This window comes from Triticum urartu, chromosome 7, assembly GCF_003073215.2.
Source record: "Triticum urartu cultivar G1812 chromosome 7, Tu2.1, whole genome shotgun sequence".
NCBI classification, from domain to species: domain Eukaryota; kingdom Viridiplantae; phylum Streptophyta; class Magnoliopsida; order Poales; family Poaceae; genus Triticum; species Triticum urartu.
The window spans coordinates 693,013,635-693,030,873 of NC_053028.1; the positions used below are offsets into that span (position 1 = coordinate 693,013,635).

The following is a 17,239-nucleotide window of genomic DNA, read 5'->3' on the forward strand; positions in this document are numbered from 1 at the left end:
TCTTATAATCATTAAGGCACAAAACAAAACTTATGTTCGATGAGATTGTATCATATCTGCTAATGATAGACAGATTAGTCATATGTCTAACAAGACCAACAATGGAATTCGTGCCCTAGATGCGAAACGGTTTCCTCCACACGAAACGCGCCTCCCCAGGTGACGTGCGTTTCTTGCCTCCCACCGCCACCGCCACCGGTCCGCCTCGTCTTCGGTTGCCTTACGACCATAGAGGCGTCGCGGACCCCGACCCCTGTCAGTGGGGGGCTTCTGCTCCGGTTTTAGATGTTTTCTTGAGTTTGGTTAGGGTTTGTGTCATGCTCAGGAATGTGAGGCGATGGCTCTTCGAAGATAGAATAAGGTTCTCCCCGTCTAGCCCCCGTTATGGCAGTGCATCTAGCATCATCGGAGGACATGTGGAGGTGTGTCTCTGGCACATCTCATGGGATTCAGTCGGTGTCTCTCTTACAGATCTACTCTGATTCAATCTTCGCCCGTTTACGTTGGCATGTCTACTTAGTTGGATTCTTTCGATCTACACTTATCTTCATTGACGATAGTTGTTGTTCTGGTGTGCTAGTCTAGCAGGGCCTTATCATAATGACTTTCCGACTGTCTGCTACAATAAGGTTAACCCGGCCTTGGTGAGGGAGGGGTGTTGAAAACGACGTGCCTTTGGCGTGATTGCAATCTGATAGATTGTCTACCGTGCTGGATGTATTTTTGATTATATTTTGTATTCTTTATACTATCATGATAATTGATGAATAGTTTAAGTCTGTAGATATGAATTGAACCATTAGATTTTTTCTGAGGAGAAGAATTGATAGGCCTCCTTCGGCCAGGAGCATATCAGCAAACTTAAACTCACCCGACGGATTTACAACTCGCCACAAGCAGCCTCCATAGTGGACCAGCCCAGTATCAGCCGTTCCATTTTTGCTCTTTTGTTTGTTTATTTCTGTTTATCTCTAGTTCGTTTGTTTATTTATTTTTATTACTTTTTTGTTTGATTTTCTGAAAAACTATTTTTTAAAATTCTAAATACATATGTTCCAAAAATTAATTTGCCGAAATATTTAATAGCTTTCATCACACATTTCGAAAATGTAAATGCTGTTGTAAAAAAAATGTTCCTGCATTTATAAAGGCATATTCGTGCCATCCAAAAAAATATTCGTGCCATTGAGAAAATGTTCACATATTTTCAAAATTCCATGTGATGTCAAAAAAATGTGCGTGCAATTGTAAATATTTGTTCACATAGTTTATAAAGAGTTTTATATCATTCATGAAATTTTCCACCACATGTAAAAGTATTCACACGTTTCAAAATTATATTAGTGGCATTTTTTTAAATGACTATGCAGTGCAAAACAATCTTAGCATAATTTATAAGAATGTTCCCTACCATTCAATAAAATGTGTTAAAATATAAAAATGTTTGCATGCTTAAAAAATGTTCAACGTGTATTTTAAAAATATTCAATGTGAATTTGACAAAATGTCAACATGTATTCAAAAAAAATCAATGTGTATTTGCAAAATGTTCCACTTCTATCTGAAAAATGTTCAACCTGTATATAAAAATAACGTTGAATGTGCATTTAACAAATGTTCAACATGTATTCGGATAAGAATGATCAACATATGTTTGAAATGTTCAACGTGTATCTAAAAAATGTTCACATGTATGCTTAAAATTTTGAACTTACTAAAAATTTTGAAATGCATTTGAAACAAGGAAGGAAAACAAAAAAAAAAGCTGGGGAGAAATCAAAGAAAACTGATATAGAAAACAAAAATAAAAAACCACGCAGAAGCTTCTAAAACCGCTCCATAGAATCTTTTCAAAACCACTCCAAGAAGCTACAGGAATGCACCTTATTGGGTCGGGCCAGTAGCGCAGCGCGGTGTCTGGCGACGACGCTTACGGCGCAGCCAGGGCCGTGCTCGAGCGCCTCCAGGCCCCCGTCACGCGCGCCGGGGCAAGGCGCCATCCGTCGCCGCCTCGCCGACGACCCCGCCGCCGGGCAGGAGGAATGCTTCCACGCCTTCAACCTCCGCATCCACGACGTCGTCCTACAAGGTCGGCCCCCCATCCTCCCCACTGCCCGACGATGCCTCCCCTTCCTCCTGTGTCGCCTCCCTCGACCAGTGTAGGCACGTCGACATAACCTGGACGCCGTCACTGCATTGATCATGTAGATCAGGGCGCCTGCGACGTGACACAGCCATTTTCTTCGGCCGAGCACTGAAAAGGGGCTGACGGCTGCATCGCCATGCCATTTGTAGCTCAAGATTTGTAAGCCGCACAAGGTCATCTCTGCCGCTTCACTTCTGGTTCGCCTCTCTGCTCCTCCCAACGCATCTATCTCGTGATTTCAATAACTGAAGGTGCTGGTGGCCATCCTTGCCCTCTTCTCCTTCCCGTCCCTGACCTGCCATCCTCGTCCTCACTCACCTTGATTGGTGTTCTTGTGTTGCAGGGTTGAAGGTCAAGGTCGGCGACCTGTATGTCCACAAGTTGTCCCATGGCTGTTCACTGTGGGATGTGATCGAGAGGTGAGGCCTCTTTGCCTGTTGAACAGGTGCAGGGCCTCCCGCTTATTCCTACTTTCTTGCAGTCAAAGGACGGGGTTCGGTGAAACCAGAGCAAACTAAGGTCTATGGTTATCTCCCGAAAAAAGGGTGTATGGTTATTTTAATTCCCTGTTCTTTCTTTTAGAAAAGTCACTGTTATTCGTAGCCATATGGTACATGCATGTGTGTCAAGTTTCATTTGTAATAAATTACATTAGCTGAATTTAAACAGATTAAGTTTCCTAATGCAGGGCAAAAGCATAGTGTATTCAGTTTGATATTGTTCCCGTATTTATTTGTTCTGGGCATAGCTAAACTCTCAAATTGTAAAATCAATTTGTCCAGTTTACATATTTTCAATCAGAAGTCATCTTGTTTTGTTCATAAATTGTGTCATTTATAGTTTAACTTAACTCGTCATGTAATTATCTGTTTCTACCTATTGGAGGGCATAGCACATAACCTGTGGGCCAATGGGCTGAGGTTTTCAAATGTTATTTTACCCCTCGTGTCTATTATAGGCTAGATACATTTCTGCCATCTTATTAAGTACTCAGATTTCTATTTAATGAACTCAGATTTAAAGACAATAGTCCTTTCCCAATAATAAAAGATGTATTTTATGAGGTAGTACAGTCGTAGACTTTTCTTATGTTCTGATTTGTCATTCCACCTCACTGAAAGAGCTTGTAAATTTGTAATTGGTTCAACAAATAGCATACACTTTCTTTCGGTTTGAATAGTCTGAACTTTGTAGCTCAGCGGCTACTTTGCGGGTGTATTTAAATCTTTTGGCCACACTAGGAAAGGGTAGACTATTTTAGGTGATAAGTCGGTTGGTTAATGTTGTAGTCCCTTTTTTATTGGAATGTTTTATGTTTCTGTACATTAGTTTTGGTAGAAAATCCACATCTGCTGTGGCATCTCTTCCGTTTTTGGTGTTCTCCTGAAAGAGCGAAGGGGCAAAGGGTTTCTTCAGTATTGCACAAGACTTTGATCTATCTGGTTGGTTCTGCTTCAGCTGGGGTTATTGGCTTATTGCCGATGTTTCCCTCTGCTCTATGGAGGCAGCGGCATATGTAGGATCCTGAATTGGGGTGTAAAGAGTAAAAGAAAAAAAACTCCACTAGACACGCACATTTTTCTTTTGAGGGGTACCCAGCCATGTGCGTATGCTCGAGCTATAGAGAAAAAAATTGTTGCTCACTCTGGAACCCATTGATCAATCGGGGGAATTGCAGTTCTGGTCTGATGGCCTTTTACGTGCTAGGCCAGCTGCTTAGTTAATGGCTTGAGGGGGAAATATAAAGGGTGTTAAATGATAGGAGGTGGGCAGGGCTGCTTTGCTACAAGGCACTAAATTTTCAGATTATTATAGCTAGCAAACTACACATATATGTATAAACCTTGGTCTGCAATTGGTAGTAGTACTTGTTTGTTACTGAACTTTGAAATTGGTTTGCGTAAATTTGGAATATGTCTTGACATATTTTACTCGGCCGCGGTTCAGCTGTTAGGTTTGCTTCAAAATTTTACTTTCTGTGAGCATCACTTTCTTAGGGCATCTGATTCCTAACAGCCCTCTAATGGAATTCATTATGCATATGCATTTCTCAATAGGGAACAAAGGAAAAACATCTATTATTACTAGGTAAAAAAACGCGGATGACAAAGTGAACCAAAAGCAGGCTCGAGGTTTCTTGTCCTAAGCACCTGACCTGAGATAGCTTCTAAAAAATCCATAATCAGAAAGGGTCAAGGAAAATTCATATGAGATCAGAATACAAGTAGGGCATTGATCAAGCGATTTATTTAGAGGAGTATTTTATTACATGCGTGTGTAGTACGGGTTGTTGTTTCACAATAGTTTCCATGGCCTCTAAGCATCATTATTCATGTGTGAACTTTCAATATTTGTGATTTTGGTTCTGGTTGCATAAGAATTTATCGAATGCTTTTAGGATCCCAGCAAAGAAGGAAGCTAATAATGATGGACATACCTAGCATTTTCGGCCCCGGACATAGGTCCATCACTCTCTACGAGGGCATAAATCATCATCCAGATCCAGATTCCATTTTCAGGAATAAGACCGTCGCACAGCTGGGATGTGGCAATGGTTGGATATCCATTGCGCTTGCAGAAAAATGGTGCCCTTCCAAGGTTGGTGTCTCTTGTCCCGTCCGCTATCTCAGGTCAGGTGTCATTATTCATGTGTGAACTTTCAATATTTGTGATTTTGGTTCTGGTTGCATAAGAATTTATCGATGCTTTTAGGATCCCAGCAAAGAAGGAAGCTAATAATGATGGACATACCTAGCATTTTCGGCCCCGGAGATAGGTCCATCACTCTCTACGAGGGCATAAATCATCATCCAGATCCAGATTCCATTTTCAGGAATAAGATCGTCGCACAGCTGGGATGTGGCAATGGTTGGATATCCATTGCGCTTGCAGAAAAATGGTGCCCTTCCAAGGTTGGTGTCTCTTGTCCCGTCCCCTGTGGACATTTATCTTATGATCCTCGTTACGTAAGTGGGAACTGCAGCAGTTTCGCATTTGTTTATAAAAGTGGGAGCTCCATAGTTAGATATTTACCCAGGTTTGACGATATGATACTTCACAGACTTCTGATAATCTGCCGACAGTCTAAGTTAGTCGGAGCATCTGAGAAAACAATATATGTCCCCCTCCCCTGGTTTTTTCTCGTCCTGCCTCCCACCTCCCAATTCCCCCGCAGTAACGATCCCACCTCCCAGTTTCGTCGGTTTTTTTTTGATTTTTTATTCGTCCCCCTCCCACTGGTTTTATTCATTTTCATGCTTGATGTAAAGTTTAGTGTTTCTTTCCTTCTGTTTCATGGTAATGATGCGTTGGATATGCTTTAGTGAATGGAGGAATCTGAGAACACATAGTGATTTAACCTTACCCTGTTAAATGCTTACATGCATGTTCATTCTGTTCAACTAAAGATAACCACGATTATAGGGATATTATCTTTCTACAAGCATGTTTGTGCGTAGGTATAAACATGATTCTCACCACCCTTCCTAATTCGTAATGCAAAGATACTTGACTAATGTTGGATCTTGCATATGCAATGAATACTAATGAAGGCCATGTGCCTTTCTTATTTCATGCACTCTTTGCCCAGTTACCTACTTAGAGTTTCAGTTCGCTGCACAATTATCGTGCCACTGAAATATGTAATGTGAAACCCGCTCCCATCTGTTCTCATTTTATAAGAGTGCAACTTTTTATATAACAGGACCCTTCCAGGTGTTAGATTTATAGTTAATTACTACTTAGTTTACTATTCAGGATGTTCACACATTTTTCTTGGGTACAATTAATAATTTTCATTCTTTATGTAGGTTTGGAGATGACACGTACTAAAAATCTAATTAATTTTCTCTTGTCGTTTTTTGTAGTTAATTCAAGGAGGACCCTACATCTAAAGGTAACAGAGCAGTTTATATCATAATTCCATTGCTGGATTTCTAGAAGAATGAAAAAGGGAGAAATGGTTGTTTCATTTGGTGTGCGAATCTGGTTTAAAGTGTGCCTGCTTATATCTGGCAGATCTTGGTTGCAAAAGTATATCAGGAAGATCTTGGTTGCAAAAGTGATCAGATATACTCCTCTGTACCAAAATATAAGACGTTTTTCTCAGTTCAATTGAACTGCAAAAATATCTTATACTTTCATACGGAGGGAGTAATAGTCAACACAACCAGGTTGGTTCTGTAATTAAATGCCTAGCTAAGATCTTGTAATTTTGAATCAAATAGTTTGACTACACAAAGAATTATATTTACTTTGTGTAAGATCTTGTAATTCTGAACTATTCTAAATCAAATATTTTGTCTACTATTCTATATAGGTCTTAAGTAGCAAAGCTAGGCATTGTACATAATTTTGTTTTGCTTTGGATTTCAATTAACTTGGAATTGGGGGAGAAGTTAACAATAAGGTTCATGTCTACAAGGTTGGAACGTTGAGATATTAGGAACTGTGCATTAGTACTCCCCGTGAAAAACCGACCGGCAGGGAATGAGAATAGCCCACGAACTCCAGATTTTTTGATGGGTTTGTATTTGAATTTCTGTGTATTGATAGAAGTTTAAAGAAATATGGATAACAGTAAGCACATCATCCATACACACATGCACTCACACATGGCCAGTACCACCACTATCCTAATCATTTAACTACTGATTGGTTTTAATAACATTTTTCCCAGGCGGGGGCACATGCCATTTTTTCTCCTTCACCATGGACCCTGAATTTGCTGAACTCTGGGCGTGTCGATGGGCTGCTCAGCTTACATGTGAACTGGACGTGGCAAAGCTTATCCTGGAGACGAACTCAAAGCTATGAAAATTCATGTATACTGATTATCGAGCATTATGGTATGTTTTCCACGAGACTCAATTTGTTATGTCCAGAGGCATGGCTTTCAGAATAAATGCAGACTGTATGTTTACTCATTATCGTGATCTTTGTATATCTGTAACTACACCATACAGCTTGAGCCACTTGATGACCAACCTGCAATTAGATGTTACAAATATAAATGCAATATGTTAATTCTAAGGTGGCATCCAATTCCTAATAATTCATACCTGAAATAAAATTGTGATTTATTCGCTATCTTACTATCATATCCGCATCGAGCACAACCGAACTCCTCTTATATCCAGTGAGGCCAACTATCTAGAATATTGTCACCATCTTAAATCCATTGATGTTTTTCTGTTAAAGGCTTTGTTCTATGTACATACTGAAATTAGCAAAGCCAAACTTTTAATCTGAAAATATCACTTTATAGTACTTTGGTCTGTAAATGTGTTGGTTGCTGTATTTTAAAGATGCGGTTTGTATTGGAAAAGATTACATTAAAGATGGTGTCGATCCTGATGACGGGCTGCCTTGCAGGGAAAGGGACGGGGGTACAAGGCATGGTCTGCGGCGCCGCACCTTGTTGTTCCCTGCCGGTGGCGGGCGAGCTGCAGTGGCGCTTCTCTGTTGCGTGGCGAGGGACGGGGGCGGAAGGTGTGCATCTGCAGTGCCACTCCTGGGGCATGCCTCTCCGGCGACATTGCCGGCGTACACAACATACCTTACTACACGGGGATTTCATCTCTGAACTAAATATTACGTCCGAAGACTGAAACATCCAGAAGATTTATTGAGACTATTCATTGATGGTCTTTCTCTACTACACGAGGAAGGTAATTTATGTGCTTCTTTTTCCATTTCAATGTACCGTTGTGTTATTTCGGTTGAAAAAATAAAGTTTCTACATATTTTCATGGCTTATGAAAAGTAGCTGAGATCCGTTGTTTTATTCCTACTTATTGAGGAAATTTCTGTGAAGCTAAAGTTGAAGTTGTTCATCTTTTTTTCTACAATTTAGTACTCTTGACATAGTTCTAAAATTTATCATTTCAAAAGATCAGTGTAGTAGTGCAGGCTAACAAAACCGTATTTTCTACAGGCCTGAGGTAGACAAACATAACAACTGATGAAAGAAGAACATATTTGTACCTTGTTGCCCGCTGACTATATGCATGGTTGAATTGTAGTATGTGTGATACATGAGAATAATGTAATATGAAGTGAAACATGGTGGATAGGGCTTCGTGAATGAGCTGGCGGAGAAGATGTCAGTGGTGGAAGCGGAGATGTTATAGAAGATGTTGCGGGCGGTACCGGAGGAAATGGCCAAATGGGGTTCCTCGGAGCCGACAAGAAGGATGCTGCAGCGGCACATATTGGTTTCCATTTCCATCCAGAGAAGAACTTATGAACGGTATGTGCGCGATCCATTCATTCTTTCGTTTGATCCTTCCTTATTCCCCTCAACTCAGATTCTTTTTCTTTTGCACTTACATGGTTTTTATGGATCAATAAATTTAGTGACATTAATGGCAATGAGAATATCATATATCCATAAACTTCACATTGTTGTTTTTCAGCAGAATATGATGTTTGTCTCTTTTTCATATGGACTGCAATATGGTCGATGGTAGCTTGCTGAATAGGTTAAGCGAGACCCAAGACATAATTTCATTCCCAGAGTTTGACTTGCTGAATAGGTTAAAAGCCTACTACAAAATATATTAGACACGGAGTTTGTAAGGGTTACATGTATGCAATTTACATGGGTCTATCTAATGTTAGAGTTTCATGCCTCTAATTATTTGTATTTATGTATTCTAGCTATGGATACCAGTAGCATTAGTTCTTTTAAAGTACTGCATTTATAAACTTTACTATTTAGATAATGTATATGAAAATATCAAGTAATTATAAATGCCATTTATGATCACAAACGATCTTACCGGATGATTGTTTTCATGGCCTTCAAAGAAGAGATATCCTAGAAGTTGAGTGCAGTTGGAGGGGCCTCAGTCCTTTTGAGCCAAGAAAAGTAGATGGGGCATGTCCAAGCTATGAATAGTAGATGGGAAAGTGTTGAAATATTTTGTGTTTCCATGGTTTGTAAATGGTAGGAGGTATATGTAGTAACCTGTACGGTTTCAAATGCCAAATTTCATGTGTAAAAGTTTGCTAGGGAATTCTGATTGTAGAATCTTGAAATAAGGGAACAAAATCCTACATGTGTCATATATTTAATTAATGGATAATAACAACAGACATGCTTTCATGAGATGATTAATCTTAAGCATAGAAGGGCATCCATGTGCCACCTATCATTTGTAATGCATAATAAAGAGTTCTATGTTTTTGTGTTTTGTGCATTAGATCTGATCCTATATGTTACCGAATTACATTGTAAGTAAAGTGGATCTCAATATTTTTGTATGTTATCAGCTATCTTTTCTATACATGTGAAATTTGATATGCAATTAGTAACAACTAACCTGCAATGAGTAGGAAGGCATAGTAATGTAATGAATAACCCAATATCGAATACTGATAATAATATCGACAAAACGTTCTTGATTTTTTAAGGCCCGTGGCAACGCACGGGCACTCTACTAGTTATGATAACCAATCCATCAACGCATACTCTTCGGTTCTTAATCATTAAGGCGCAAAACAAAACTTATGTTTGATGAAATTTTATCATATTTGCTAATGCTAGATAGAGTAGTCATACGTCTAACAAGACCAACACTTGAATTCGTTCCCTAGATGCAAAATGTTTTCCTCCTCACGAAAAGTGACGAGGGTTTCATGTCACCCACCACCAGGGCCGTCTCCGGTAATTTGGGGGCCCGGGGCGGAATTCAAAATGTTGGCTCAAATTTTGGAAAAAAAATATATAACTGAGGAACTATTTCTAAAAAGTCGCATACCTACCCAAGAAATACCTCATGGTAAAGCATATTCTTTTGCTCAAATACACAATATGAGTAGAACTAGAACTTGATGTGGAACGATCGGACAAAATAGAGACATGACAAAAAAAGCGTGGGGATATAAAAGAGACCTGATGAATAGGTTGCTTCGTCCGTGCCTATATGTGTACACACTACTGTTGCGGGCATCGACGAAAAAAAATATGTTCATCTTGAAATTGAAATAAAAATGGGGGCAATTTGAGTTCAATGGATTAATGATTTGTTTTCATTTCAATTTTTGTTCGACGTTCAAGTGCATCTATTTACAAATCAACACATACAACATCAATTTGGAAATCAGCAGATACAACATGTTAGTTCAAATGCATCTGCTGTTGTTATAGGTTTGTCTCAGTCCAAGAAATTACCGAATAGTTTGCTCTCGGCTTCGAAGGCGCATCCAGTCCAGGGCGAAGGGGAGGCAGACGAAGGTGCCCGACAGCAGCAATACGGGGGCTTGGTCAGTCTGGCATACGTTAGGAACTTGTGGGAACGGTGCGGAGGAGCTAGAAGGCTGACGACGGATTGCAGCAGATGAGCAGTCCTCGACTTGTCTGCGGGGTGGGAGATGGGTTGAGGCGGCGCGAGCGTGCATGGCAGACGACTGGGGATGGGGTTGGGCGCTGCGGCCTAGGGATCGGGACAGTACCAGGCTTGTGCAGAGATTGAGAAGGCGTTCGCGTCAGACTCGGGCGGGTTGCAGATATACGTGCACGACAGTTTCTCCCCGGTCGGGGGCCCCAAGATTTTGGGGGGCCTGTGCGGTTGGCCACTTTGGCCGCCCTCATCGACGGGCCTGCCCACCACCCCCGCCACTGGCCTGCCTCGTCTCTCGTGATCTTAGGACCATGGAGGCACGGTGGATCCTGACCCTGACAGTGGGAGGGCTCATGCTCTGGTTTAGGTAATTTTTGACTTTGGTTAGGGTTTCTTGCTTAACAAAGCGAAGCGGCAGCGGCTCCCTGAAGATGGAATAAGGTTATCCCCGCCTACTTCCCATCCCGGCGGTGTGTCTTGCGTTGTTGGAAGGTGTGTGGAGGTGTGTCTCCGAAGAATCTCACATGATATTATTGGTGTTTGTCTTCGATGGGCCTGTTCTGATCCCATCTTCGTTCGTCTACGTTGGTGTGTCTACATGTTAGATTCTTTCGATCTGCACTTCTTTCATCAGGGCTGGTTGCTGGTTTGGTGTGCTGGTTCAGTGGGGCTTTAGCACGTCGACTTTCCGACTGTTTACTACAACAAGGTTTGCCTAACTCCGGCGAGGTAGGGGCAATGACGACGGCGCACCTTCGCCTCGCTCCAATAATTGTAGTCATAGATATATGGTCCATGAGCCTGTATGTAATTTCAGTTCATTCTGATGTTCTTTGTACTACCATGATAATTGATGAATAGATCAAAAGTTTCTTCAAAAGAAAAAAAGACCAACAATGGTATAATCCAATGAAATGTCATACAATTTTTGTCTTCAACATACATGCATGGGACCAGATAGATATTGCAAAACCGAGGAAGTGAATCTTCTTCTCAAAATCTACTCCCTCCTTTCCGGTTTATAGGGCTTATCTCAAAATTTTAGTTTTTCCATTTTATAAGGCTCAATTTGATTGTTTCCCATCACATGTTCAGACTTCAAGGTGTATGAAGAGAAAACTGACCAATGCATGCACTTTATGCATGCATCCATTGCAATTAATGCGTTCGTAAACATAATTTTTTGAGGAAAACAAGAGCATTAATTGGGTGCTTTTGCAAACTACAAAAAATATTCCACCACTCATCATCTACCTTAGTTGGTGAGATTTTTGAATTGAGCCTTATAAACCGAAAGGAGGGAGTATCAATTATTCCACGCTTACATATCTTATTATTATTATTATTTAGTCATGCGAGCTTACGATAGAGACATGCATGTCTATAGTTTGTTTCTTAGCTCATACCTCTACGCCAAGGGAAGCACCTCCAGTTATCAATTTTTTGCACTTCCCCTTGTCATTAATTTGGTTGCAGAATCTAGTGAGTGGTTCTTCTTTTTTAAACCTACTAATTATTTCAAGCTTATTTATACTTTTTTTTTCTTTTCTCTAAACGATATGAACTCGGTGACAAAGACATGCATGTCGATAGTTTTGTTTGCTTCTTAACTCGGTACCTCAAGGGCAGAAAAGGCATAATTCTATGCAAAGAAAAGCACCAATCAATCATCGTTTCTTCACCTTGTCATTACTACGATTATCTTATTTTGATGTGGATCTGTGGCATCGCCAGACATGATTATCTCCTCGTCGAGAGATAACTTTGGTAATATGATCACAATACTCTTTCCTTATGTTTTCAAAGTAATGATGTGAGAGTATCTAAAAAATGATCGCATGTATAGTGGCGGAGACGGGGCAGCAGGGACCCTGGCTCCCCCTCACATCGATTTACAATGCAAAACTAGTCATTAGTTGCTGCTAAAAGCCTAATTTTCTATGACTTGGTTCTCCCAAACTGATTTAACATCACTCGCCCCCTCCCTCCAGTTCAATTTTACTGGCTCCAACACTGCGCATGGACAATTGTAGTAACCAGTGATTCCTCCAGAACCAAAAGAACTATCGGGCGTGCTACGCATCCATTGGCTGGTTTTCTTAAAAGATCTGTTGGGTCGTGAGCCGCCGATCTATGATGATCTGCAACAAGAGCCTCGTTCCAATTGCAACAAACCTTTTGTTGCAAATTGCAAAAACATGAATTTGTTTTTATGAGATGGCTCTTTTTTTTTTGCGAGACGGCTGTATATATGACTCTTTTGCAACAAGAGCCTTGTTGCAATTGCGACATGCCCTTTGTTGTAAATTGCAAACATTACTTTTTTGGGGAGGCTACTCATTTTTTGAAGCTCTTTGTTGCAAAAAAAAAAAACATCTCTACGTATGGACGTGTCTGTTGTCGGGGTTGTCTTCTACACCGCCACCTTCTACCCCACCACCCAACCCACGCATCCCACCTCTCTCCACCTCCATCCTCTCATGCTCTCCCTGCCCACACCCACCTTCTTCCGGCAGTCACAGCTCGTCACCACCACAGCCATGCCCAACCCCACTACATGTTGCGCACGGCTTGCCCTATCGCCAGCTTCTTCCGCTGGTGGCCAGCGCGCCCTCGCCCTCCCCGCGTCGTCCTGTCCATCCGTTCTTCGGGCCAAGGCGGACACGACCCCTTGCCGCCATATCCAGAAGCCGCGGGCTCTAGTCGATGCTGCTACCGCTCTACGATCGCAACAAGAGCCAAGTTGCAAACATGTACTGTAGTACTGTAGTGAGGTTGCTCTTAATCCATCTGATTAAAACATGACGACCACTGAGACGGTGGATGCGCACGGAAAGATCAGTATGTTGATCTATGGTGATTCGTAGGAACTATACATGTCCCTTGGGCTTTAAGCCGTTAATTTACAGTAGACTAATCGATCTAGTAGTACATATTTTGCATCTTGCTAATGATCGAACGCACATGAGATCTTCTATAAAAACGTCTCCCGCCGTGCCGCAGTTTACACGCATCACCTGATCTGGGCCGTCCAAGACGGATCGAACGGCGCGCAGCAGCTGACGCGGTTTTTCCTCCGGCGACCACGAGCACAACATGGTGCCGTGTCTGAACCAAACGGCCGGCGGCCTGGCGAACGGGAAAGCAGAGCATGCGTGTGTCCGGCCGTCCTACCAGCACTAGTCCGTCTCCCACGTCCTGCGTCGGAACGCTGGCCCCGCCGCCCGCCGCGTCGTGATCACCGCGGCGCGGCTGGCCACATCCTGGTCGTAGCGCGCGCGCTCGTCGGGGTCGGCCAGCGTGGCGTACGCCGCGTGCAGCCGGATGAACCCCTCGTCGCCGCCTGCGCCTGCGGCGTCCGGGTGCACGTCCCTCGCCAGGCGCCGGTACGCCGCCTTGATCTCGCCCCTGCTGGCCCCCACGCCCACCCCGAGCACCTCGTAGTGCGTCCTCCTAGCCGCAGAAGCCCGCGCCAGCACGCACCGCCGGGCTCCGGCGACACGACCTGGAAAGGGCACAGCTGCAGAAGCGAACGTAGCCATCTATGGTTCCTTCTCTGTACTTCTTGATCCAAAAGCAGAGTACTTGTTCGTTGCACTGTTGTCCGTCCTCGTCCAGGAGAAGGGAGGCGGCGATGGATTTATAGGGGCTCTGGGCAGGGGTTGAGGAGCTTACTCAGCACTGGATCTTATCTGCTTCGAGAAGAAGATTACGATTATGTGTGAGCTCCTGCTGCTGAGTCAGCCACCAGTGGCTTCTTCTCCTAGTGCCCAGCCTGTTGCTTTCGCGCCACCCGTCGTGGTCCGGTTGCCGCTGCACCTCCTCTTCTCTTCTCTTCTCTTCTCTTCTCTTCTCTTCTCTTCCCCCCAACAAGGCGGAAAGGGACTCTCCATCATTAAAAACTCAGTCTCTTCAACCAACTTGCGCGACATTCCGGGTAGCGGGCATTCTAACTAATCTATGTGCATCAACATTGCTTGCGGGTTGCTCGTCGACGAGCTCACAGCTCTGAAACTTCTGCTTCCTGTCATTGATCTCATGTAAGATCATGCAATACTTACCGAGATGGACCGAGTTCTTCGGGTCATTTCGAGACCATGCAATACTTACCGAGATGGACCGAGGCACCCAAAAATAAGCCAGTCTCATTTCGGCAAACTATGCCCACCGCCCGGTGTTGGATGATTTTGCCACTGCATCATCAATGTTCATCTTTACCTCTCCCGCTGCTGGCCGAATCCATGACGTACTGTGCCCCGTCGCCGGAGCTCTAGTGGGTCTGGAACCTTGGTTCATGGCTGGAGATCTTGGAGCTCATGCAAATACCTCTCGATGAAATGATGTATAGATAGTGGCCTTTATAGCGCGTTTGAGAGCGGCACTGAAGCTCATCGATGGAGGCCCCATACGCGACACAACTGCAACCAATGCGGGAGCAGTGCGTCCTGGACGGCACATCGGCTGTAGTTGGGGCGGCCGGGCACATGCCAGTAGAGAGCACCGATGGTGTCTGCTCACGCGCGGGTATGAACCCACCTACACCCCCTGTTTGTCCATATATATTTTCTATGAAGATGGATTTTTGATTCGTGCATGGCAGTTTGCATTGCAGTTTGTAGGAAATTGTACAAATTTTAGTATGGTAGTTTGTACGGGAAATTTTAGAAATGATTAAGATGTATGCAGTTTGTATGAAGTTTGGGTGGTGATTAACATGTAGCCATTACTTAAGATGTATGGCAGTTTCTAGGGAAATTGTAGAAATGTTTTTAAGCCCAGATGGTGTGGGCAACTAAAACTTTTTCACATGACATTCTTTGTATGATTGTGTTTGTTTTATTCACATGACAATGTGTTTTCTCGTGCCAACTCTGTAGGTAATCACCACAACATCATATAAATATTTGATTCATGATATTTTTGCCATGCGCAAATTTGTTATAGGCACCACAAAAATTTATATTATACTTACCATGGCAAGTAAACTATAATTACCATGGGAAATAAACTAGGTTTACCATGTCAAATATATTTGTAGGGTAGCATGGCAATTTATTATAACACCATGGCAGTTTTATTTAGATAGACCATTCAAAACATGGCAGAAAAATCATATGGCAAATTGAAAACATATCCGTTTTCGTTTAGTTAAACATGGCTTTTTTTATAACAAATTGTATTGGTCACATGGCATTTATGTGTGAAGTGACATTGCAATTTTTTGAAGAAGATCATACGGCAAATTCAAAACATAGCAGAAAAATCATATGACAAACTCAAAAACATGGAAGTTTTTGTTTAGTGGAACATGGCAGATTTTTAGAGCAAATTATTATTTTTGGTCACATAGCGTATTTTGTGTGAAGTGGAATGGCAAAACTATCATGCATCAATAAGTTCTTGTCAATTATTTTTTGTTTCGAGATAGTATCAACTTATGAAGATTTTTGGATACAAATCTTTGTACTAGGTTTATGGCAAGTTCACATGTGCATACAATGTCCACATGGCTAATTATTAGAGCTTGTCATTGCAAATAATTATTTAACATGACAATTTTCTAGAGTTTTTCTTAATGTCCCATGAGAAATTGTATTTTTTTACATCACAAATATATAGAGTTGTCATGGCATATAATGTTCTTTAATATGGCAAATCGTTGTTTTTATAACAAATTTGTGCTAATGTTGTCATGTTTAAATTTCAGTATAGGTAGCATGGTATTTTTACCTATTTTAGACCATGACATTTTAACTCGTTAGACCATGTCATTTTTATTAGCCTGACCATGGTAGTTTTATTGTTAAGATGATGGCAGTTTTCGTTATTAATAAGGTGGCAGTTGAACATGGCATTTTTTAGCATATAGTGTTTTTTAATGTAAAAACTTAGGTACAAACATCGCACCCACTTTTTTGTGTGCATACAACGTTTTTTAATTTTTTATATATTTTTGTGAACACTTTAATTTTATAGACATTTTTAAAATTTTATATATTTTTTAGGTGAATTTAATTTTATAGATATGTTAAATTTGTATAAACTGGACTTTTTTGGGTATGAACTGGACCTTCTTTTGGTCCAACTAGAAGAGAGTAACACCGGCCTCTCAACATTTAGGGACCATATTGGCGTCCTTTTACTATGCATTTATTATACTTCCTTCGATCATTTTTAGTTTGCATATAAGATTTGTCTGAAATCAAATCTTCTAAGTTTGACCAACTTTATAGAAAAAATACCAATCATCACAACGTGAAATCAGTATCATTAGATGCGTCATGACTTTAATTTTCATAATGTATAACTTTCGCGTTATAAATGTTGATATTTTTTAATATAAATATGATCAAACTTTATAAAGTTTGACTTCAGGCAATTCTTATATACGAATTTTTTTTTATATACAGAGTAAAAAGGACATGAGGGAGTAGTGAAAGAAATAGGTAGTGACATCGGAGTAGTGGAATACTACTCACGCACCGCTCGGCATCCCTCGCCGCTGCCGCCCCCCTCCTGCTCCTCTTCCTCGGCCTCGTCCACCGCCCGCGCTCTGCTTCGGGCGCGGCGGGGAGGAGGGGCGCGGCTAGGCTTGGATGGCGAGCACCGCACCTGCGGCTACAGCAACACGCCCCCGAGGCGACGCATTCGATTCAAGGGCGTTTCTTCTTGCCGAGAGAGGATTCTTCAGTTCTTGGCGTGCTCTTCCTCTCTGATATCGAAAGATCTCAGATAGTAGTAGTAGTAC

At 41.9% G+C, this 17,239-nt stretch overlaps 1 protein-coding gene and 2 long non-coding RNA genes across 8 annotated transcripts; 2 read left to right on the forward strand and 1 right to left on the reverse strand.

Annotated features, from left to right (window-relative positions):
- Window positions 1-1,981: 1,981 nt before the first annotated feature.
- Window positions 1,982-6,281, forward strand: LOC125524612. 4 transcript variants are annotated; one of them, XR_007290864.1, is made up of 7 exons: window positions 1,982-2,089; window positions 2,296-2,397; window positions 2,490-2,665; window positions 4,545-4,744; window positions 4,859-5,058; window positions 6,013-6,041; window positions 6,164-6,281. It is a non-coding gene; the product is annotated as an uncharacterized LOC125524612 (long non-coding RNA). The 4 variants fall into 4 exon arrangements; XR_007290865.1 differs by having other exon boundaries at window positions 2,296-2,343; XR_007290862.1 differs by lacking the exon at window positions 1,982-2,089 and having other exon boundaries at window positions 2,248-2,397.
- A 1,247-nt stretch (window positions 6,282-7,528) lies between these two features.
- LOC125523667 lies at window positions 7,529-9,124 on the forward strand. Of its 3 annotated transcripts, none has more exons than XR_007290340.1 (3): window positions 7,529-7,815; window positions 8,082-8,396; window positions 8,957-9,124. It is a non-coding gene; the product is annotated as an uncharacterized LOC125523667 (long non-coding RNA). The 3 variants fall into 3 exon arrangements; XR_007290341.1 differs by having other exon boundaries at window positions 8,170-8,396; XR_007290339.1 differs by having other exon boundaries at window positions 8,221-8,396.
- Window positions 9,125-13,315: 4,191 nt separating this feature from the next.
- Window positions 13,316-14,120, reverse strand: LOC125521990 (chaperone protein dnaJ 11, chloroplastic-like). The gene has a single exon (XM_048687054.1). It carries the CDS (start codon window positions 14,031-14,033, stop codon window positions 13,671-13,673), a length of 363 nt encoding a protein of 120 aa, XP_048543011.1. The 5' UTR covers window positions 14,034-14,120; the 3' UTR covers window positions 13,316-13,670.
- Between the last annotated feature and the right edge of the window lie 3,119 nt (window positions 14,121-17,239).